Below are 24,741 nucleotides of genomic sequence, written 5' to 3'. Positions count from 1 at the left end.
TGACCCATCCAAGGTCATCTGGTTAGTCAGCTGAGGCCACATCTGCCCAGGATCAGTGCTCTAGGCCAGGGCCCACGGCTCCTCCCAACTCCCACACACACGCCATGGGACAGTCACCTGGGGCTCTGCCAAAGGGCAGCTTCACTAGCTGAGCACAGGGCATCCATTTCCCTTTTAAACACGGGGACAGATGTGTCCTCTAACCTCTGAGGCTTCCATCTGGAAGTGCCTCATGAGTCAGTGGCTCACGTTTAGAACGGCTGTGCCTCCTGGATGTCCCAGCCTTTTTTCCCCCTCATTTCTATCTCAGAGAGATTAGATGTCCTGTACAAATTGGATCTGAAAATGATAATATAATAAAATGTAATATAAAACAAGATGAAATAAAATCAGGCTGCGCTGGGATGAGCTGTGAAAAACGGGGCTGCTCCAGCCGCCTCCTGTGAGCAGAAGCCAACCACAGACAAAGCCTTCTGCGTGAGGAACAAGCAGTCCCCCCATCCCTTCCCGCAGATGCAGGCTTGCAGCTCGGGAGTCAGACCCCAGGCATGCAGGCCCCAGGCCATCTGAGGAGCCTGCGTAGACCCCTGTGGCTGAAGAGCAGGGCCTCACTGCCCTTGAGAGGCTAGCTCTGAGAACCAGCTTTTTAAATAACAAGTACCACCTACTTTAATTCTTATGATAAAAGTTACTTTGTTACAGAAAATTCAGAAAGTAGACATATACAAAAAGAAGCAGACAGAATCAGCCTCTCCCTCCCTCCCATACCCCAAGATAACCAACTTTAGCCAAATAGGATGGACCCCTAAATAAGTAAGGGCGACTTTCTTCCGCCCATACTTATTTAAAAGCCAAATGGTGCTTTATGTCCATATCACTATACTTTCTTCTGCATTGCAATTTTTAACAGCGGCATAGTACTCAATTGTCCAGATGAACATAATCCCCCTTTAACAGCATGTTTTTTGGTCTCCAATTTCCCACTCTTATGAATGATGCTATGAGAAACATTCTATAGTTTAAAATGTTAACATCCTTAGTGGCTGCCTTGGGATAAACACCCAGAGATGCCATGTGCCTTGGGGTCCACATCACTAGGACTTCCTCTAGAAAGTGCTGTGACTTCCAGGACCACATGCATCATCCCAGAGAAGAGGAAACATACAAAACATGAAACCCATTCCATCTTTTTCTATTTAAGCATATTTTATCCCCTTTCCAAAAAAGAAGCTATCTTGTCAAAGGTAAAGGGACTTGAAGTGTCTGGATAGTTATGAAACCAGTGTCCCAGAGAACAGAGCAGAGGAGAAAATGGCACCTCCAACCCTCTCTGCAAGTACCTTCATCCCCTCCCAGGTCAGTCTCAGGCCCCAAGTGGACTATGCCACTGGAGTGTCCTAGAATGTAAATTCCCCCACAAGAGAACCACGGCAGGCCTCCACATCCCCACACAGGGCCCAGTGCCTGGTGCATCAGAGGTTCCCCAGGACATAAATATTTATAAACTGATTGATTAATGAAGGAGGGGCAGGGCAGTGGAAGAGAGGACTCATCTGTTCCATAATCAAGACCATAACTTCAAGTTTATGATTTATTACCCACCATATCTGGCAAAGGTAGCACCGTCCTCCTCCCCATTGGAGACTGACAAAATGCCTGGTATCATCTGTTAATGAATGAAATGCATTCCCACAAACATCCATATGTTGAAGTCCTAGTGCCCAGGACCTCAGAGGGTGACAGTTTGGAAACAGGATCTTTAAAGAAATGATTAAGTTAAAATGACACCATTAGGGTGGCCCTAATCCAGTATGAGTGGTGTCTTTCTAAAAAGAAGAGATTATCCTGGCTAACACAGTGAAACCCCGTCTCTACTAAAAATACAAAAAATTAGCCGCGCATGGTGGTGGGCGCCTGTAGTCCCAGCTACTCGGGAGGCTGAGGCAGGAGAATGGCGTGAACCTGGGAGGCGGAGCTTGCAGTGAGCCAAGATCGCACCACTGCACTCCAGCCCGGGCGACAGAACGAGACCCCATCTCAAAAAAAAAAAAAAAAAAGAAGAGGAGATTAGGACACAGACACACATAGAGGGGCAGCCATGTGAGGACACAGGGAGAAAATAGCCGCCTACAAGCCAATGAGAAAGCTCTCAGGAGAATCCAACCCTGCAGACACCCTCATTTCAGACTTCCAGCCTCCAGGACTGAGGGTGATAACCGCCCATTGCTGCAGCCACCCGACACGGTGGTGCTTTGTCTTGGCAGCCTAAGCTGACTAAGACGCCATCTGAAAGCTCTGAGATGCCTGGTGGGTGTTTGGGAAATGCTGCTGCCAGGAGCAACCTTCAGCTCCCAGGATGGGCAGGTGGCCTGGAGATGCTCACCTGCCGCCCTGCGCTCCCCTCACTTCACCCTCTCTCGGCAGGAAGCCAGGCTGACTGTGAACAGCAGCAATAAAGCAAGGAGTGGCATAAGGTGTGGGGCCGGAATGGCCCCTAGCCACACGTGGAAACGTTGCCTCCTCCTCCTGAATGTGTTAAATAAAAGGGAGAGGCAGTGGGGAAAACAATCCAGTAAGTCAAACTGGTTTATGTAACTAGGAAGATTGGACAATTTGATGGACATGCCAAAATATTGAAGGAGGAGGAACAGCAGGAGCATCAAGACACAAGATATCCAACTACTTTCGGCTCTTCCTCCACCTAGTAACTTCCAATAAAGCTGAAGGAGGATGTGCTCTAAACCAGAGAGGTTTTATGTGCATCATATAACTTAATATTACAGATCTATAGATCCCGCCATGAGAAAATAAGTTTATTGAGCAATTAACTTCAAAATTTATTTTCCAGCTGTTAGAATGTGTCCAGCCTCACTGAAAATGCTGGAGTTGAAAAAAAAACGGGAAAGAGAATATTCCCGCCTTTGGGAAGCTTACGGTGAGATGAGGGGACACAGGCAGGTGTAAACATAAGACAGTGAGCCCTGCATTAAGTGCTGTATGTCAAGAAATGAGTACATTGGAAGCTGAACCAGGCTGAGCAAAGCCACATTCACATGTGAGTCTTTTCTGCTTACTGGTTAGAATGAAACTGCATCTTGCCCTCCAAGAACCACATAAATGAGGTCACTCCAAAACCACCTCTACAGGCTTCCCACCAACCATGGATCTGCTGTCTCCCTGTTCGTTCTGTGAGACAATATGGAATGCATGGCCTGAGCCAGCTGGCTGGGCTCCACAATGGAGCACTAGAGAATTGGCTGTCCCCGCTCCCACTGAGGGGCTCAGTCAGCCAAGACTCTAGCAGTGCAGAAGTAGGAACTAGATGAAGACCGAAGGGGCCCAGGGCCTTCCTCATCACCCCTGTCCAGGAACATCATTATTACTACTGAGGAGCCGGGCACTGCATGCCCACTGCATGCCTGGAGCCAGCAGGCTGGGCTCTGCAGTCCCGCACTGTGTTTCTTCTGTCAACTCAAAAGCTGACCAAATGACCACTGCGTCTGCTCCCAACCCTGCAAATGCCAGTTGTACCAGTTATTGTAATTGCAGAGTTTAATAAAATACTGCAGAAATCAATGAAATGTGAGCAAAAAAGGATTTGTTACTGCTGCAAACACTGAGGTTTTTGAGAGCCTGGCGTGAGGCAGTCAGTAAAACTCATCAAGTTTCTGTAAGGCAGCTGGGGCAGAGTCCAGAGGATTTCTATGCTCCGATTATTCCTAAGTATCTTTAAGCTTTCTTACACTCTGAGGAACCCCAAATGGGAAATTTCAATGGCTCATTGTAGATGTACACTATGTAAAAACAGGACAGGGAACCCCAGACCCTGGAGAGAACTCAAAGACAGGGTGGGATGGTACGTCAAAGACAGGTGGCTACTTTTACCGGTTTTCAGACACAATGGAATGCTAAAGTGAAAAGTTCAGGATTCCGCAAGTTAACTGATATTTCAGTTCAATAATCACTTATAAATTCTGATCCCTTTAAATGAGAGGTTCTGCCTGGATGTGAAGCCAAATGCATAGTAAGTGACATGCAAGCAGCAATCACCCTCCTCTTTGCCCCCGTATTAATACCAGTAAAGATCATTGTCACAGCAAGTTATTCCACATCCACTCTATTCCTGACATAATGCAACATGATTTGCTTGTATTCTCTCTCCATCCTTGTAGCAGCCTGCTGAGCAAGGAACCCTTATCATCCCCACTTTCAAACAGGCATAAGCCACTGCGCCTGGCCGAGGTTATGTGTTGATCAGTTGGTGAAAACACTGTGACTAGAGCTCGCAGGACCCTACCCTTTATTTCTCCTAGAGACAGAAGCTCAGTGTTGGCTAAATCAGTGTTTGCAGCAACTTTATCAAACATGACTACCACCAATAATGAGAATCTACTGTAATTGATTAGGTATTGACTAGGGGTCCATAGTAAGACAGCCCCATTGTCAGGTTGTCACTTCATCTAGTTCAAACCCAGGACCAGGCTTGGCCACCTGAGGCCATTTGCAGTGAGGAGAGTGCTAGGACACAGGCCAGGTCTGTCTTAGCTTTCACTCCACCACGAGGGACCACCGACTTTCCTACCTCCCTAGAACTCCACAGCCAAGACTAGTTAGCCCTCTGCCCTGATTCCTCCCCACTGTGCCTCTCTTCTCCCTGCCTCTCCAGTTTGTAAGCGAATTGCCTATCATAGGTTCACAGAAGGCGGCCAGAAAGTGGGCTGGGATCTGTTATCTCAGATAGTAAGCTCAGGGAAAGAACCATTAAGTGAAAACCTGACAATGGGGCTGTCCTACTATGGACCCTAATCAAGGCCTAATCAATTACAGTTGATTTTCGTTATTGCAGGTAGTCGTGTTCTATGAAGTCGTTGCAAACACTGATTTGACCAACACTGAGCTTCTGTCTCTAGGAGAAATACAGGGTTAGGGTCCTTCGAGCTCTAGTCACAGCATTTTCACCAACCGATTCAACGCATAACCTTGGCCGGGTGCAGTGGCTCACACCTGTAATCTCAGCACTTTGAGAGGCCTAGGCGGGTGGATCACCTGAGGTCAGGAGTTCGAGACCAGCCTGGCCAACGTGGTGAAACCCCGTCTCTACTAAAAATGGAAAAATTGTCGGGAGTGGTCGTGCATGCCTGTAATCCCAGTTACTTGGGAAGCTGGGGCATGAGAATCGCTTGAACCTGGGAGGCAGAGATCATGCCACAGCACTCTGGCCTGAGTGACAAAGAGAGACCCTAATTTAATAAATACTGTGGATTCATTAACATGAAACTCTCAGCCATTGGTGCTGTAACTCACACCTGAAGGAAGGACTGTCTAACACATGCGCTTTCTCCACCAGGCACAGGACAGTCTTCTTGTGCTTAGGGACAATGGACATCACATCAGCAATGCACTTGCATTTTAAACAGCATAATCAACAACAGAAGCACAAAAATGGGGGAAATGTGGCATTAAATAGACTGTGGAAAGGATGCCTGTCTGCAGTATGAGTTGAAACAAGGAAGAGTTTTGCTTTTTCAGTGTCAGACGGGAACATGCAGGTGGACAACCCAAATTTTGAGTCTTTTTGCTCATGTCTTCAAATGATCACAAAATTGTCCTTGGTATTGATTTTGGGGTTACAAGTAAATTGTATCCAGGAGGCTAATTTGCAAATATGGAATCCATAAGTAAAGAAAATCAACTATAATTTAATCTTTAAATTTGTGATTTAAAATTGCTAGAAACTTGCCAGTTTCTAATTCTAATGCCCCCACTTAATACACCTGTTACTCTAACATTATTAAAAGGGCCATAATCACAGCCTAGTCCACCCATAATTTTTATCTACCTGACTCTACTTCTTTATTCCTAGGATGCCTCATGCTGCTACAGAAATCAAAGCCTTCGAGGAATCCTTCCTCCTGACAAGGAAGCTCCAGGGTGGCAAGTTCATGCTGTGGATGCCTTCTTCTAAAGACGTGCACTTCTCTTCCAGATTTATGTTCTCTACCTGAGGACCTCTATTGATTTGGCAATGCCTTGCCTTGAGAAGCTTAAAGCATTTTCTAGGCAAACACATTGAGGAATTTGGCATCAGAATATTTTCTGGAGCACGTATGACAGAAGCCAATAGTCATCTGCCCGGGATGGAAAGGAGAAAGGCATCAGAGAATGCAAGTTTCTCAGATGGAAGGAAATCATAAACGTCAGGTCACCCAAACCCCAGAGGCTGCCGAGTTCTCAGCAACCCTATGCCCCGAGCACCCTCAACACCTCCAGGATTGCTCAAGGTGGTCCCGGGTGGCAGCCCCACCCCAGCAAGTCATCTCCTAGAACAGGTTGAACAAACTTCAGCTTGCATCAGAACCAGCAGGAGGGCATATTAGGAGAGAGATTTAGGGACCCTATCCCAGAATTTCTGATTCAACAGGTCTGAGTGGGCACAAAGAGTTTGTATTTCTAAATTCCCAGGTTTATGCTGATGCTGCTGGTCTTAGATGACACTCTGTGATCCACTGACCTAAAATATTTGTACATCAGTGTGGTTTATACTAACGACCTTGTCACCACGTACAATGCAGGCTGCATTACTGCATCCTCTGCCATCATTTACACTCAGTCTCCCAATCACCCTAAGAAGGAACACGGCAACAAAACTTCCAGCCACTTCTTAAATGGCACCAATGATGGGGCGCTCAGGACCTCATACAAGTCCAAGTCCATGTTTAACTCCCCTAATTTTCCAAAGTGCTTCGCTCTCTTGAATCACAATCTGTGCTCACTGGATGCCTGCGCCTTGGCCCTATTTCCTTCCATGCACAAAACCTATCAAGGCTGATCTCCCTGGTGAGTGAGTTGTACGATTTTCCCAGGGGAAAAAAAGTAAAAATGTACCTGGCTAGTGTGAAACAACCCTTTATTCAGAATGATTTCTTTAAAGGCTTTATGAAGCAAGTGTTACTATTTTACAAAGCAGCCTATGAACTCTGCGCCATGTGTCTACAAACCCAGTGGGTTTTCAGTGAAACATTTCATCAAATAAGACACATTGTAGCACTGCTGAGGGGATATCACCCAGATGTCAACAGCTCAATGCCACACACGAGACTTGTGGGAAAGTCTTAAGCCATTAGGTCATGGAAGTTAACTGCAAGACGGGGAAAGGATGCTGGCTTGGGAAACATTGGTGTGTCATGTGATAAAAATAGTGACCAGCCAGCCTGAGCTCTGTGCCTGAACACATCATCTGCGCCCTGCACAATGCTCCTGTGAAGTAGACATATGGATCAGGAGCCCCAGGTCCCACCACTTTGTTTCCAGTCACCAACTTGTCCCCAAATGAACTGCATCCATACACCGACACCCCCCACCCACCTGTGCCACTTAAAGCTAACCCTAGATATCACATCACTTCATCCATAAATATTTCAGTACATATCTTTAAAAGTCAAGCCGGGCACAATGGCTCACATCTGTAATCCCAGCACTTTGGGAGGCTGAGGTGGGAGGATCACCTGAGGTCAGGAGTTCGAGACAAGCCTGGCCAACATGGAGAAACCCCATCTCTACTAAAAATACAAAATTAGCTGGGCGTGGTGGTGCATGCCTGTAATCCCAGCTACTCAGGAGGCTGAGGCAGGAGAATCGCTTGAACCCAAGAGGCGGAGGTTGCTGTGAGCCGAGATCACACCATTGCACTCCAGCCTGGGCAACAAGAGCGAAACTCCACCTAAAAATAAATAAATAAATAAACAAATAATAATTTTTAAAAAATGAAAGTCAAGAACATTTTAAAACATAGAACAAACTGCCAGAATTGTGAAGAATAATTCCTTAAAATATCTAATTCATGTTCAAATTTCTCTGCCGTAAGTGTTTTGGGGTTGTCTGGATTTATTTTTATAGTCTAAGTTATAGTCTGAATAAAGTCTTACGATGTTTATTTAATATGTCACTTCAGTTCCTTTCTTTTTTTTTTTTTTTTTTGATACAGAGTCTCTGTCGCCCAGGCTGGAGTGCAGTGGTACAATCTCAGCTCACTGCAGTCTCTGTCTCCTGGGTTCAAGTCATTCTCCTGCCTCAGCCTCCCAAGTAGCTGGGATCACAGACTCGCACCACCAAGACCAGCTAATTTTTGTATTTTTAGTAGAGACGGGGTTTCACCATGTTGGCCAGGCTGGTCTCCTGACCTCAAATGATCCGCCTGCCTCGGCCTCCCAAAGTGCTGGGATTACAGGCGTGAGCCACAGCACCCGACCCAGTTCCTTTTTCTTTCTCCTCTTTTTGCAATGTATTTGAAAAAGACTGGGGTTGTTTCTACACAGTAGAATTCCCTCTGCCCTGGATTTCGCTGAGCCCTGCAGTGTGGCTTCACAGATGTCCTGGCCCCTGGACTTCCTGTCAGTTGCAGATGGATCTGAGGCTGGGTCTGATTCTGGTTTGATTCTGGTGAGGACTTGGCTAGGGTGAGGACTCAGCTGTGTACTTCCTGCAAGGAGGCTTACAACCCTATGACCCGTGGTCTAACTCCCCTTTTGTGATAGTGCAGGTTACAGAGGACCAGAGCCTAGAGCCAGACAGTCATTTATTAGGAGTTTGGAAAGGGCACTATGTTAACCCTATCACATTTTCAAGGTTTATTAGCTAGAATTCCTCTTTCAATACAACTTTCCCTCTTCCTTTATTTGGAAACTCCAAAGAACAGTTCCCAAAGGTTAAATGCTCTATTGCTTCTCTTTATTTACCAAATCAGAATGAGTTGGTTCCCTAGCATCCCCCAAAGGTAACTAGTGAGTGCTGTGGTGATGACGGTGGTAATGGTGGCGATGATGGTGGTGGTGATGGTGTAAGTAGTACTTTTGAAAGTCTGTTGCATACGTTAGAAAATTACATGTGTCCAAAGTACAAAGCTAACAGCTATTACAACCTGGATGCAAGCACAGCCTGCCCCTGTGAAGTCCCTCATCTTCCATGACCCCAGGTTCTCTTCAAATTCCATAATTTCTGGAAAGACAGGCCACGGGGCTACCCCAGGGCCTGAGGGCCAGAGGGCCAGAGAGGACGGGATGGGGAGTGCTAGTGGTCATCATGCTGGGAAACGAAGTGTTAGTTAAGTAGAGAAAAACTTCCCACTAAAGCAGAAAATACTCATCCAATTAAACATGTTTCTCCTTATTCTTTCTTTACAATTGAGCCTCCAAATATGACAAGGTTTCCAGCAAGGACTTTTTTTTAATTTTTTAACAAAAATTGTTTCCTGATACTCTCGGGAAAGTGCACAAAAGAAACTTGTTATAAATGCACCAGGAGAATGAGACAATTATCACAGCAGCTATGAGGACCAGGAGCCCATGAAGTTTCAGATTTTCAAGCCAACAGTTGCCCTGATGCTGGCAGACTGACACCCAGACTTCAGTCCCCAGCAACACACAGTATGAATGAAGTTTCTGCCCAAAAAGCTCAAGATGCCTTCAGTGACCTGAGGAAACCGCCATGGCACCTGCTTCTCTAAAACAGGACTATTGAGCCACAGGAGACCACAGATTCATAGCCAAGCAACTCCCATATTTGAAGATAAGAAAACACGTTAGAAAACAAGGCCATATATAACGGGAGGGGCCTGAGCCTAGACCCTGGCTCCTGGACCAAGTCAGCTCCCTCCCACAGCACGCTGGCTGTCCCGCAAGTGGATGTAGGTTGGAGATGTTGTTGTGTGTGGTTTTCTACATGAGTATCCCTTTTGCAAGTAAAATACATTCAGGTAATATAAATAATGCACCAATCAAATGCCTCCTCTGACCTGGAATCTGTAACGCCTCCTCGTCACATGCCAACTTCTCTCCAACTGCAGACATTTAAAAAAAAAAAAAATCAGCACTTTGAGAGGCTGAGGCAGGCAGATCACTTGAGATCAGGAGTTCAAGACCAGCCTGGCCAACACAGTGAAACTCCATCTCTACTAAAAATACAAAAATTAGGCCGGGCATGGTGGCTCACACTTGTAATCCCAGCACTTTAGGAGGCAGGCAGAATTACCTGAGGTCAGGAGTTCGAGACCAGCCTGGCCAACATGATGAAACCCCGTCTCTACTAAAAATACAAAAATCATCCAGGTGTGGTGGCACACGCATATAATCCCAGCTACTCGGGAGGCTGAGGCACGAGAATCACTTGAACCCGGGAGGCGGAGGTTGCAGTGAACCAAGATTACATCACTGCACTCCAGCCTGAGCGACAGAGCAAGAATCTGTCTCAAAAAATAAAAAAATAAATAAAATCAGTATTTAATGTTCCCCTTCAGTAGTTACTGCTATTTCCCAAACCAATCACACATGGCCACTGCGTTTAAGGGCCTCTCCATATTTAAAATGCTGAAAGAAATCAGAGAAAACACAAGCAAATGGAAAAACATCCCATGCTTATGAATTAGAAGAATCAATATCATTAAAATGGCCATACTACCCAAAGCAATTTACAGATTCAGTGCTATTCCTATCAAACTACTGACATCATTCTTTACAGAATTAGAAAAAAAACTATTGTAAAATTCATATGGAACCAAAAAAGAGCCAAAATAGCCAAAGCAATCCTAAGCAAAAAGAACAAAGCCAAAGGCATCACATTATTCAACTTCAAACTATACTACAAGGCTAATGTAACCAAAACAGTACGGTACTGGTACAGAAGCAGACACATATTTCAACTGAACAGAACAGAAAACACAGAAATAAAGCTGCACACTTACAACCATCTAATCTTTGACAAGGTCAACAAAAACAAGCAATGGGGAAAGGACACCTTATTCAATAAATAGTGCTGGGATAACTGGCTAGCCATATGCAGAAGAATGAAACTAGACCCTTACCTTTCACCGTATATAAAAATTAACCCAAGATAGATTACAGATTTAAATGTAAGACCTCAAACTATAAAAATCCTGAAGAAAACCTAAGAAATACCCTTATCGACATCAGCCTTGGCAAAGAATTTATGGCCAAGTAGCCAAAAATAATTGCAACAAAAACAAAAATTGACAAGTGGGAGCTAATTAAACTAAAGAACTTCCGCATAACAAAAGAAACTATCAACAGAGTAAACAGACATTCTACAGAATGGGAGAAAATATTCACAAACTATGCATCCAACAAAGCTTGAATATCTCACACCAGTCAGAATGGCTATTATTAAAAAGTCAAAAACCATCAGACATCGGCTAGGCTGCAGAGAAAAGGAATGCTTGTACACTGCTAGTGGAAAAGTAAATGAGTTCAGCCACTGTGGAAAGCAGTGTGGAGATTTCTCAGAGAACTTAAAACAGAACTACCATTCAACCCAGCAACTCACTTATGGGTACATACCCAAAGAAATATAGATCATTATACCAAAAAGACACATGCACTCATATGTTCATCACCATGCTTTTCACAATAGCAAAGACACAGAATTATCCTAAGTGCCATTAAGGGTGGAATGGATAAAGAAAATGTGGTATAGGCTGGGCGCGGTGGCTCACAGCTGTAATCCCAGCACTTTGAAAGGCCAGGGCGGGTGGATCACCTGAGGTCAGGAGTTCGAGACCAGCCTGACCAACATGGCTGTCCCTGATAAAAATATAAAAATTAGCCAGGCGTAATGGCAGGTGCGTGTAATCCAAGTTACTAAGGAGGCTAAGGCAGGAGAATCGCTTGAACCCAGGAGGCAGAGGTTTCAGTGAGCCAAGATTGTGCCACTGCACTCCAGCCTGGGCAACAGAGTGAAACTCTGTCTCAAAAAAAAAAAAAAAAAAAAAAAATTGTGGTACATAAACACCATGGAATACTACAAACCCATAAACAAGAACGAAATCATGTCCTTTGCAGCAACATAGATGGACGCAGATGCCGTAATCCTAGACAAATTAACACAGGAACAGAAAACAAAACACCACATGTTCTCACATGGGAACATGGGAGGTCAACACTGAGCACACGTGAACATAAACATGGGAACAGTAAACAGTGGGAACTGCCCAAGTGAGGAGAGTGGGAGAGGGACGTGGGTTGAAAAACCACCTATTGGGTACTATGCTCTTTACCTGGGTCCAACACACCTGGGTAACAATCATACACATGTACACTCTATATCTAAAATAAAAGCTGAAGTTTTTAAACAACTTTAAAAATCTTAAATAAGTAAAATATGTGACTGCTCCAGAATCTGTGCCATAAAAGAAAAGAAATCCCACTCAACCTGATTTTTCTTGTCTGCTGCAGACGTCCAGTAATCAGACTTGGCGGCATTCATTCATTCAAAACATTGCTTACAGGTGAGTCCAGGGACCACACGACAATATTTCAGCCGAAGGTGACTTTGGTGCGTCCAGCCCTGATCCGGCCCACCTGTCACTTTAGGAGGAAAGTCCCCAGCGCAGAGAAATGCAGCAACCCTGAACCACAGACGCAGGTAATGGCCAGGGCTGGTGGGAATCCAGTGTCTGTGAGCCACACACCTGCAGCCCAGGCCTCCTAGTCGGAGTGGGTTTTTAATCATTAGCCAAGGCTTTGTGCTCCCGGGTGGATGTAAGCTGACACCGGGGTTAATATGTTCCCTGCTGTTGACCGTTCACAATTCCCTCCACCTGCAGAGGTGGGACAATAGCTTCAGGAACAGTATCCAACCCACCACTTTCAAATTCCAGCTACAAAGGGAGAGCGCCTGCTTGTGTGAGGCTCACATTGACGTGTGTTTTTTTTGTTGTTTTGTTTTGTTTTTTAATATGTTGAAGGTTTTTCCTCTTTCTCAGCAGGTCAGTGAACTGAGACCTGCGGGCTCCTGGCTGTGGATGAGGAGTCTGCCTGAAGGGAAGGCCAAGGCTGCTGGGAAGCCTCCTCACTGGGGCGCAGTTCCCAGAAACCCTTTGGAAATAGCCAAAGGCCTGGATGTTATTTTAGGCGTGGGAGGAGACGGTGAAATCAAAGGAAAAGTGTGGATCAAAGTTTAGCCTGTGGGGAGAAGGGGTGAGGGTGGGGGTGGCCACAACCCACAGGCCTCAGTCCCAGAAGTCTGTGCCCACAGGGTCATGATAGCCTCACTAGGCAATTGTGCAGACGCTGTGGAGAGCAGCTGGAATCAGAGGCCGGGGCCAAGGGGCAGGGACCATCCTGGTAACCATCTCACCATCTCCTCTCTGGGAACTGGGCTGAGCTCTGAAGGGCAGCTGTCCTGGGTCCCACTCACCCATGGAGTCATTCAGGATGGAATGGAAGGGGGTGTTCCTTTCCAACCTTGGCTCCCCAGTGACTTAGGGCCTGACTCCTGCAGGCAGCTCCAGGGCACCCGCGGGCCCTGCCAGCCTTTCCTGGAAGAGTCCTGGGGTGACGGAAACCTCACAATCCTGCCCAATTCGAATGACAGTTCATCACCAGAAGCTCCTCTTTTAAACAAGTTCCACTAACATCTTCTGCTGTTTATCTGCCCATTCTCAAAGTCTGTTCCATCTGAGCAGGATGCGGCAGTTTGGAGAAGGGGCCTCGGCCAGCCTTGCCCAGGAGCCACCTCCCCCTCGGGTGGCCACTGGGTACCAGCTCCTCGCGACCCATGTCTTCACCCAGACGAGGCTGGAGAAGTGTGGGCCAAAAAGGATTTCCAGAAATGCCTGAGGAACAACTAACCAATATGAAAAAGTGAAGGGATGCACCCCATTGTATTAATTTCCTAAGGCTGCTGTAAAGCACTACAAAGTGGGTGGCTTCAAACAAGGCATGTGTTCTCTCGCAGATCCAGGGGCTGGAGGTCTGAAACCAAGGTAGCGCAGCTGCACTCCTTCTGAGAGCCCCAGGGAGGATCTGTCCCTGCCTCTTCCACCTTCTCAGGCTGCTACAATTGGTGAGGTTCCTTGGCTTGCAGACACGTGGCTCCAGCCTCTGCCTCTGTCATCACCTGGCTTTCTCCCTATGTCTGCATCCTCTCCTCTTCTTACAAGAACCCAGTCATGGAAATCAGGCCCAGTCTAATCCAGCATGACCTCATCTCTGTCATCATTCCAAATAACGTCACATTCAGGGGTTTCAGGTGGACATGAATTCCGGGGGAACACAACTCAACCCCCTGTACCTCCCCTACAGATGGTTCTCTGGGATCCATGAGAAGGAGGGAGTCCCCACTGCATGTTCCAGGTCGAATGTTCTTCTCACAGCAAGTCGTTTCCTTACCTGCAAGGCTAGGTGTCAGTGTCACTGGGAAAGGAGTCCATTGGCTTGCCCTTCCTCACTGGTACTCAACTGTGTGTGCCCATCAAGAGAAAGACACGTGCACAGGGAAATAGGGAGAAACCTTCAAAGGGGTGAAATGCACAGAAATCTGAGAGCAGTCCAGGACTGTGGCCCTAAACTTCCTCCCTGGCAGCTCCCTACACACAGGCCTTATGGTTGATTCGCCTAAGCCACTCTCTAGGGGCTAAAGGCGTCTAGACCAGCAGGCGCAGGTAAGCCATGGGAACAGGAAGTCCCAGCCCACATCTCAGCACATCTTCAGCCTGTCCTACTCCCTCCCACAGAGTAAAATCCCGCACATTCCTGCTGGTCTGTACTTGCTCCAAAGCAACAGAGAACCAGCCTGCACTACATCCACACCCTCCCAAGGGCTGAGGCCACGGGGAGTGATGAGGCAGGATCCTGAGCCGTTGTTGTTCAGGATGCAGCAGCTGGGAGATAAGGGTGGGGCTCATCCCCAACAACGAAGCACCCTCCAGAGGGGCGCTGGGTGAGAAACAGATGGACTTACAGTGCGGGCCCCACCCCCTCCTCACCTTCTGCTGAGCGACCTCACGCACATCCAGCCCTCCCAATCTGAGTGTGATCACCCACGCAGCCCTCCTCCTGCCCGGCTGCTCAGCATCTACACCCATCGTCCTCCACCGTGCCCTGCCAATGTCCGAATGCTGTGTGCACAGGCTAACTAAACACCACTCTGTGATGACTGAGTGTCAAGGTAAGATCTGGGGAATGCAGTATCAGTCTGTACTTTTATTTTTGGGTCTCACCTGACTTTTGCCAAAGCCACACATGTTGAGTTTGGCTCTTCTGACCAAATGGAACACCTGGATGCTGATCTAACAGGATCCTTGAAACTCTTCTCTCTGCTTCCTGGAGATCAGAGAGATTAAGGAGCAAGGATATTTGCGTATCTCCATTGACCTAATAGAACTCAATTTCACTGTGACTCTGGTCAAATACGTTTGCATGAAGACTCCTGGTGAGACACACGGAATCTGAAAGGGGCAGCGGTGGATCCAGAAACCATGAGCATGCACACATACACGTGTAGGTGATCTTCTGCCGAGACTCTGCTGTGGTGTATAGACCCATGTCTGCGTTTCTGAAGTTTACTGAGTGGTGGAAACAATCTATAAGCAGGAAATAACCACTGACCAATCAAATACCTGGACTTATGGGCCGTCAGGACAAGAAATGCATACCCAGAGACTTGTGCGAAGCTTTCTGTGACAACATGCATGCAGAAACCACTGCAGGCTGGGGCCGGCAGAACAGACCCACATAGGTCACCTGGATCCACTGTCCCAGATCACTGGATGCTCAGCTCACTAAGCCCCCCACCCCCCCGCACCCAGTAGTTTACAGGTGGAAAGCGTGGGTGTTTTGTTGGAAATTTGCTTAATTTTTCAGTAAAATAAAATGGAGACCATTAAAGTGATTTCATTTATCTGAAGCTCCTCATCATCCATTTGGTCAGCATTCTTTCTCAAAAAATCCAATAGCTTCATGAGACTCCATCACAGTCACTGGGGCAGAGGCAGGGATGGCAGCACGTGACCCGCACAGACTTCCTGACAGTCACATCTGTCCTGTCCTTGTGTTGGTTGGTCTTGTTGCTCTGGTCACTTCCTCTGTCTGGCTTTCTGAGTTCAAGTAAAACATACTGAGCAAGTCTCAACACATACACACACAACACACATAAAAAAACTTCACACACAACACCTCACACAACACACAAAACAGCGCACACAAAACACTTCACACACAACACACAAAAAACACCTCACAAACAATACACATTACATAAACACTTCACACACAACACACACACAAAACACCACACACAACACATAAACACACACAGCACACACACCTCACACAACACACACAACACACACAAAACACCTCACAACACACACAAAACACTTCACACACAACATACACAAAACACGCAACACATACACAAAACACAACACAAACACACATCTCACACAACACACACTACACATACAACACACACTGCGACACACACAAAACACCTCACACAATACACACAACACAGACATGTACACACACAAAACACACCTCAGCACAACACACAACACACACAGCACAACACACACACCTCACAACACACACGAGACACACCTCACACACAAAACACCTCACACACAACACACACAAAAAACACCTCACACACACAAAACACCTCACACATAATACACACAACACACACAGCACAGACATGTACACACACAACACACCTCAGCACAACACACAACACACACGACAGACACACACACAAAACACCTCACAAGCAACACTTCACACACAACACACACACTGCAACACACAAAAAAACACCTCACACACACAGGTAACACCTCACACACAATACAACACATGCAACACACACAACACACACAACACGCAACACGCACAAAACACTACACACACTCAAAGCACCTCACACGCAACACACAACACACACACCTCACACAACAGACAACTCACACACAAAAACACACCTCACATACAACACACACACTGCATCACACAACACACAAACACAACATACACACACAAAACACCTCACACACACCACAGACCACAGACACATGCATCCTGCACACACAGCTGTACAAAGGTGGAGTGTGAGCTCCAGCCTCAGGCTGAAATGTGAGCCCTGCAGTCACCTTGGAGGGAACCAGCCCACTGGCCTCGGGTGAGGTGAACCAAGAGAAGCTCCACCCTGATGACTCAGCCACTATTCTTACCCAACCCCTCTTCCAGGGCCACAGACCACGATGGCCAAGGCCAAGCAAGAACAATCACAGCATGAGTGCAGGCAGCTGGCGCCCGGAGCTGGATCAGGCACTGCCCTGAACCCTCTCACACCGGAGGCCGCCACCAGAAGGCGGAGACACCGGCCTCTTTCAAGGACAGTGGCCCCTCTGTAAACAGGCGGCACTTCCCCGGGGCAGGCCAGGCCCTCCCTGGACTCAGGCCGGCTGTGGGCTGCCCAGGAGGCCGGGCGGGGAAGTGGGTCCCATACATGGCCTCGGGGTGTCCTAGTGAAGGCTGCCCTGCACCTGAGGGCACCAAGATTTGCTGGTATGAATCAATCGCTTGCAGAATGTATGAAGGTAAACACAGGGTGGAAAAAAACAAGGACACTCTGCCCTTGAACTTTAATCAAAAGCTGTGGGGCCACCATTCGGACCAGTGTTAGGCCGCAGCATCGTGAAAAGATCCTGCAAACCTGCAACTACCAAGGACAGACTCGCATGCGCCCTTGTTCTGACCGTGGTGCCTCCAAGTCTGCAAATGTGAGATCACAGGAATCATCTACTGTAAGTGTCTGTCATCAGTGCCCTCACCCTCAGGAAGCAGGGGACACGCTCTGGAACTCATCAGACTGGTTCTCTCCATCAGGAGAACCAGATCAACAATGAATGGCACACAGCAAAGGCTGTGGGCACCAGAAGAACCGCACTGCCAACTCACCTTCACAGGACAACCAACCAGGCTCTTCCGCACACATCACGTGTCTTCCCTGTGTCACACTAGCACTGAGGATCTAAGCATGTTATTTCATTCGATCCTGGCAGTGACCCCAAGAAGAGCTGGTGGCGTCCTCATTTTACAGAAGAGGAAAGTGGAGCCCAGAAAAGTGAAAGAACTCCATTCAAGGCCACACAGCTCACCAGTGTCACAGCCTGGATGGGACTCAACCCAACTCTAGTCCATGCTCACACCTACTACTACATTCTGTGCCTGTGTGCGCATGTGAGCACATGCGTGTACACATACATGTAGACCTACAGAGCAGCTGGACCACAGGCTGTGACTCCCCTGTAAGGAGCCCAGCCACCTCTCCCAGCCTTAGGGACAGTAGTTACCTGAACAATGGTGAAGCATTCTCTCTATGACCCAGCAGACCATAGCCCATAGAATGGTAATGTAAGCAGAAAGACACCAATTGTCCCTTAATAGTTCTAAAAGCCAGAGGTCTCAATGAGGCTATGCTGCAACAGCTTGCCTCTGACATCCCTCCAAAATCATCATTCTGCTCGACTCATGGAGAGGTGGCGCATGCCCCGATGCCTTAGTCTACACCCTCCATAATTTCCCACATCGTACATTTTCTCTGCTGATTCTTGTTTCTTCCCACCTTCCAGAAAGGCAGATGCCAATCATTGTGGTTTCCTTTTCACACTGGTTCCCAGGAAGCTCCAACCCTGTGTCCATGTAACATATGCTAAGTTGACATTCACAAAGGGAGGTTTGCCTCCCAGCTCCTTTCTCAACAACACTATGTGCCGATTTTGAGTCCATGAATTAATCTAACCTCACATCCCACTTTTGTAAGCTACTGCAGTAAACAGAAGATTCTGCTACCAGGAATAGGAAAACGAACATCACAGGTTCAATGCACCACAATCACGGAAAAGGTTCCTTCTCCATTGTGTCTTAAATGCCCCAGGGAGGCACAAAGGCACCCTATGCCTGCAGACAAAGCACCCTCACACAGTATAATGTCATTAAGATGACACACCCTTACAGTCCTGTCCTGGGATGTCGGTAAGTACGGCTGGCAAGGCTCGTCACCGCCTTCTTTCTGCCCCACCAGGGAATTAGGCCCAAGGGTTTCAAAACAATCATGCCCTCAGCCAGCACAACTCCAGGAATTTTGACAGATCCGCCAGCTCATCTCGATAAAACATGCTGGGATGAAGCTATTCTAGAACCTCTCCAAAGGGGTCATGCCCCTCAGGTTAGCTGCAGAGCAAAGGCGTGGGTTGGGGGTGGGTACAAGTGCCAGGTGAACTCCAGGTGTGGGAAGGGCCACTGACATAGGACAGAGCAAAAGGGCAGCCAGGTCTGAGGGCAGGTCACAGAGGGGTCTGCAGGGGCACTGACACCCCAGAGAATAGAAGCCCCTTAATGTCTGGGTAATGTGGGAGTTTCTTCAGTTTTCTGAGCTCCAGCAGGTGAGGGAGGGCAGAGCATCTGAGACAGAATAGGTACTCAATGAATGGTAACAAAGAGAAAAACAAAAACAGCTATCAGGTGACCTGGCCAGGTCCCACAGGGCACAGTGACATCCCAGGTGACATTATCTGAAAGCAATTCCATGCCCATCCAAAATGCCAGGGATCACAGAGCCAGAAGACTCAGCCCAGACAAGATCAGGAAAGAAAAAAAAGATTCTGTGCTTTCTGCCCTGAGAAGCCACACCGTGCAGGCGGAAACCCTCCCGCCCAAGCTCCACTAAATGGGAGGGTCTGCTTCTACAAGACCACCCAGCAGGGAGGCAGAAGAGTGCTCAGACCGGGCTGTGCTGCCACATCCATCCTTCCATTTACTCCTCCACGCCAGGAGGAAGACAGCACTGCCCTGTTTAGGGGAGAAAGCTCCATGCAAAATAAAGATGTGAGGGAACTGGGTGCCTTGGCATCAAAGGCCCTCTCATGACCCCACACCACCACAAGGGGAGAGCAGCCCAGAAAGGCAGGCATTTGCCAAGGCCACCCCTGACTGCACGCCCACGGGCTGATCCCTGCCCCAGTTCCAGCCCACAGCCAGGATTCCCACACTTGAGCTAATCAACCTTGCCAGAGGGTTTGTTAAAGCACCAAACGCAGGGCCCCAGCAATTCAGTAGGTCTGGGCTGGGGCCTGAGAATGTGCATTTCTATAGGTCCCCAGGCAATGCTGAGGCTGTAGGTCCAGGGACCACATCTGGAGGCGAGCTGGTCAAGGCAATTTGAAAAGGCCACAGAGAGCTTAGTACAGAGTGGACTCATGCATGTTCATCTCAGGGAAATACACACACACACACACACACACATTCACATACACATAAACTCACATACATGATAAACACACACACCCATACGTTCACACACAGGTAACAATTACATTATCCACCTACATATACCCTCAGATATATAACAACTACATTCAAAACCTACACACATAAAATTACATACAAGATACATATATTCACACGTGTAACATTTATATACATAATATATGCATACAAACATTCATATAAACAATTACATGACACATATATATACACTCATATATAAAGACTACATACCTAATATACATATATATTCACATACATAACACTCGTATGTATGGCACATGTATGTATTCATGTGTTGACACATATATAACATGTACATATTCATTTGTGTGCGTATAACAATTACATGTATAACATGCATGTATGTGTTCATATACCAATGAAATTACATGCATAACATGCATGTCTATCCATATACATGTAACAACTACATGCATAACATACATGTATGTATTTGTACACACATAACAATTACACACATAATACACACACACACAGCAGCAGCAGCAGCAGCAAGGGGAGTGGACAGGAGCCAGGCTGGGCTAGAAGAGCGAGATCTCTTAGCAACCACACCTGTGAAAAGGTTAACAGGGAGGCCGTGTCCTGACGCAGGAGACTGAAGACTCCTCTCTGGGACCCTGGGCTCCAGAGGGAACAATGACAACATCTAAGCAGCCAGGATGGGCCCTTGGGGCTCTGGCCTGTCTGACAGCCCTGCAACCCGCGTCTTTAGAGCCAGCACACAGCTTTAGCCCTCAGGTGCCTCTGATGTCCAGGGCTCACCAACAAATCTGATGGCAAGGGACTGTCTGCGAGGTGGGAGAGCCTCAGGTGCCACCAGGAAAACAGGCTTCAGCCAGGGCCTCGGGACAGGCACACAGCTCTGGGGCCACCTGGGCCTCAGCCCCTGGCTCCCGGGGCCTATGACAAGCCTGAGGAAATCAGTCACAAACCGCAGCCTGTCAAAACCAACTACAAACACATGCCCCCAAGTCCCCCTACGCCCCCTACTCCTCCACCCCCTCGTCGGCGGTGAGTGCCACAGAAGGAACGGAGTGAGAGTGGACCACAGGCCTGGGGACACGGCTGAGGCCAGCAAGGACGGCCGGGCAGGCGCCCGCCCCGGATGGCCTCAGCTCTTGATGCTGCAACATGTTTCTCACAGTTTGTCAATATTTTAGGTTTCTGGGTGAGATTTTTTTTTAAAGTTCCTATGACCTCAAATGCATACTTTGCTCTTCCATAAGCAAAGAGACCACACCACATGACAGCATTAAAAGGAGCATAATAAGGGCACCCCGCCTGTGGCCAGGCTTCTGTGACAGGCCTGACCCCGTAGTCCCTCTTCTCTCATCCGCAGCTAGGTTAGAGAGCACCTCTATGGCCATCGCATAAAGGAGAAAACCGAGGCTCAGCTGGGCAGGGGGCGAGGGCATGGCCCGGCCACTCAAGTGATGAGGTTAGAGAGCCACCCCCACGCCCACTGGGTAAAGGAGGAAACCAAGGCTCAGATGGGCAGGGGGCAAGGGCAAGGCCCAGCCACTGGAGCCAGGATCTGATCTTGACTTCATCAAAGCAGAGAAGCTGCCACACGGGCGCCGCTGGCCAAGCCTAGGGAAGGATGTCCTACTGCACCACAAGATAGAGCCAGTTAGCCAGTTCCATGTCTGGAGGCCACCAGGCTCACAACCCAGAAAGACTGCCAAATCTCCGGCAGAACACCCCAGATTCTGTGTATGGTGAAGCTAGGGGGAGCCAAGGGCAGAAAGCCCTGCCCTACTTGAGAAGTACAGGGAACAACACACCTGACAGATGCCCAGCAGGAACCACAGGGTGCACCTGTTTCCTTACCCCACCGAGGAGGCCCAGACCTGCACACACTTCCCCAGCAGCAAGAGGCAGCTTCCCATTTGCTTCCCAGGGAGTCGCTTCTGACTTGCAGTGAGAGAAGAGGGTCCTGTGTCCTACTGTCTAGGCACAGTGAGCCTTTCAGTTATCCTGCAAGCTGCTAATAAGCCCTCAGAAACAAAGCTTCACCCACTCAGCTCCAAAGGGTGGAGGCAAAGAAAACACCAGGAGGTACCACGACCTTCCAAGGAGCTGCATTTGAAAAGCAGACAGCAATTTAAATTTGCCTAATCACAAGCCAAAGAGAAGGTGCTATTGTGTTTACCTTCAATCTGATTTGAACACACACACACACCCAGTATTTGTCAGAGCCGGATGTCAGTCTACAAACCACTGCACTACATTGTCCACAGCCACCTGGCGTCACTGTCCAGGTTTTTATCACTAAGACAACAGACTTGTGCTGTCTTCACTTTATAGCCAAGGAAACTCGGCTCAGGGAGATTCGCCCCGAAGGTAACTATTACTGATAGAAAGGCAGCTCCCGCAAAGGCGCAGCGGATCCTCTTCTCTAAAAAACCATGCGAATGGCCAGTGCAGCATGGTCAAAGGTCCTCACAGAGAGCCTTGTGAATGCAAGCTACAGGTCAAAGGGGGGCATGGATCTTAGAGGAAGCTAAAAGATCCCCAAAGAGGGCGCAGCTTCAAGAAAGGACTTAGTCCCACAGGATGGAACAATGGAGCCAAAGAAATGCAAAGGGCTTACCTGTTCCAGTCGGACTTGCACACCGCAGGGAATCACCACCTTTCAAAGAGAGAAGAAACAGATAAGCAAATGGATTCTCCAGGAAAAAATTAGCATAATAATCAAGCCAGGCTCCCAAAGGCATGAAACTGTCTCTAACCTCACTCTGGCCACAAAGCTGTAGCAGATCAAGACTGACAAGATTTAGGGTTAAGAGAGTCCAGAGTTTCGTTCACTTTTGGAAAGTCCCTGTCCTTTTTGCTAATGTCATGGAAACCATGGGGCCTCCCCTTCCAGAAAAATGCAAATCACTCATAGATACAAAATTTAGCCCCCACTTTCACAAAGAACTGGTAGACCTCAAGGATGGAAACCTCTGAGTCGGTCTGTGCTTGGGGAGCTTGGGAGCAGGGCCCAGAGGAGGTGGAAGGCTCTGCCTGGTGGTCTTCAAGCCCCCACTCCTCCCATCCTCACCCAGGGGCATGCATTCTCTACACAAGGCGCCACCTTTTCTAGAACTATTTCTACAAGTAGAACTGAAGAGTCTGAATGTGGCAATGTCAACGTGGTTATTCCATTCCGCACAAGAGACGGCGAGAGGAGACTTTGACTCCACCATAGTCTCTGAAGACCGAGAGCTCCCTGGGAAAGACAAAGAAAGTAACGAAGGCGAGGCGGTTCAAACACAGTCAGGAGAGGCAGTAACAGGCACAGGGAGCCACCAGTCCTGCAGGGCAAAGACCCCACCTTGGGCAGGATCTCCACCACTTACTAGCCACAAGACCTTGGCCTTTAATCTCTCTGGGCCTCAGTTTCCACATCTGAAAACTGCAGGTAACAACAGTGCCTTCCAGGCAGGGTCATAGTGAGAATTAAGAGATGGCGCGTGAGGAGCTCAGAAGAGTGGCACAGGTCAAGGGCTAAGGGAGCCAGACAGGCATTGCGCTGCTCTGGGGGGCCGCTCAGGAGCCAGGCGCCAGCAAACAGGATTCAGTTCCTGGCGAGTGACCTCACTCCTTAGCTTCCTCCTGGCACTGCCCCCTCCAGATCCCTGGCACCTGCCTTCTCAAAGAGTTGTCTGAAAATGTGCAAAGGAAGGAGAATCGTAGAGAATCTCAGAGATCTGACTAATTGTACTTGTGGTTGGGGTGGGCGGTGGCATAACCTTGGCCCTTACCAGGACAACTATTTATAGCCTCTTGCTTATCTTATGCAGTCCAGTCCTCAGGGAGTATGTGACACATGGCCGTTCCTGTGTCTGGGACACATCATTACTCCACCATGGCTGGGGCAGGGATCCTCTCTCAGGGCCCCTTTAAAGTTTGATGAATGGATGAGAGAATAAGTAAACAAATAAATGTAAAGCAAAACAAAACAAAAACGGCTTTGGAAACAGAAGGAGTCACAGACAAAACCTTACAGGATGGTGGAAACAGCCGGACAAGGAGACCCCATGGTTAACAGAGCGGTGTGACTTATCTCCGCCCGAGCATGGTATCTACTCAATGCACACATGCATCTTGTTGCCTCACTCCACATGTGACATGCAGGCAAGAAATGTGCGAAGAATCAGGGCCCCTGCCTTTCAAACTCACTACCAGCATTCCTGCAATGGCATGTCAAGCATGACGAAAAAAAAAAATGAGCTATGAAGTCAGGAAAACACAAAGAGGAAACTTAAATGCATATTACTAAGTGAAAGAAGCCACTCTGAAAAGGTCACATACTGTATGATTTCAACTCTGTGACATTCTGGAAAAGGCAAAACTATGGGACAGTGAAAAGGTCAGTGAAAGCCAGGGATTAGGAGGGAGAGAGGAACAGGCAGAGCACAGAGACTCTTTAGGGCCATGAAGCTATTCTGCTTGATACTATAAGGATGGACGCACGTCATTCTGCATTTGTCTAAACCCACAGAATGTACAACACCAGGAGAGAATCCTAATGTAAACCAAGGGCTCTGGTTACTAAGACTGTATCAATATTGGCTAATCAAGCGTAACAAATGTACCGCAGGAATGGAAAATG

At 47.9% G+C, this 24,741-nt stretch overlaps 1 protein-coding gene across 16 annotated transcripts in view; it reads right to left on the bottom strand.

The window, feature by feature from the left end:
* Positions 1–24,741, bottom strand: part of TNS3 (tensin 3) — a 308,196-nt gene that overhangs the window by 184,595 nt on the left and 98,860 nt on the right. For 14 of the 16 annotated variants that reach the window (XM_063667331.1, XM_063667329.1, XM_063667338.1 and 11 more), the window contains one exon: positions 22,735–22,773. In XM_063667331.1, coding sequence (XP_063523401.1) covers positions 22,735–22,773 — 39 coding nt within the window. Of the gene's footprint in view, positions 1–12,219; positions 12,431–14,180; positions 14,302–15,010; positions 15,286–22,734; positions 22,774–24,741 lie in introns of those variants that run through there. The other 2 variants (XM_063667336.1, XM_063667332.1) reach the window with 2 other exon arrangements.

This window comes from Pongo pygmaeus, chromosome 6 (assembly GCF_028885625.2).
Source record: "Pongo pygmaeus isolate AG05252 chromosome 6, NHGRI_mPonPyg2-v2.0_pri, whole genome shotgun sequence".
Lineage (NCBI taxonomy): Eukaryota > Metazoa > Chordata > Mammalia > Primates > Hominidae > Pongo > Pongo pygmaeus.
The sequence above is the reverse complement of the archived record's forward strand: the minus strand, read 5'-3'. Positions and strand labels throughout refer to the sequence as shown.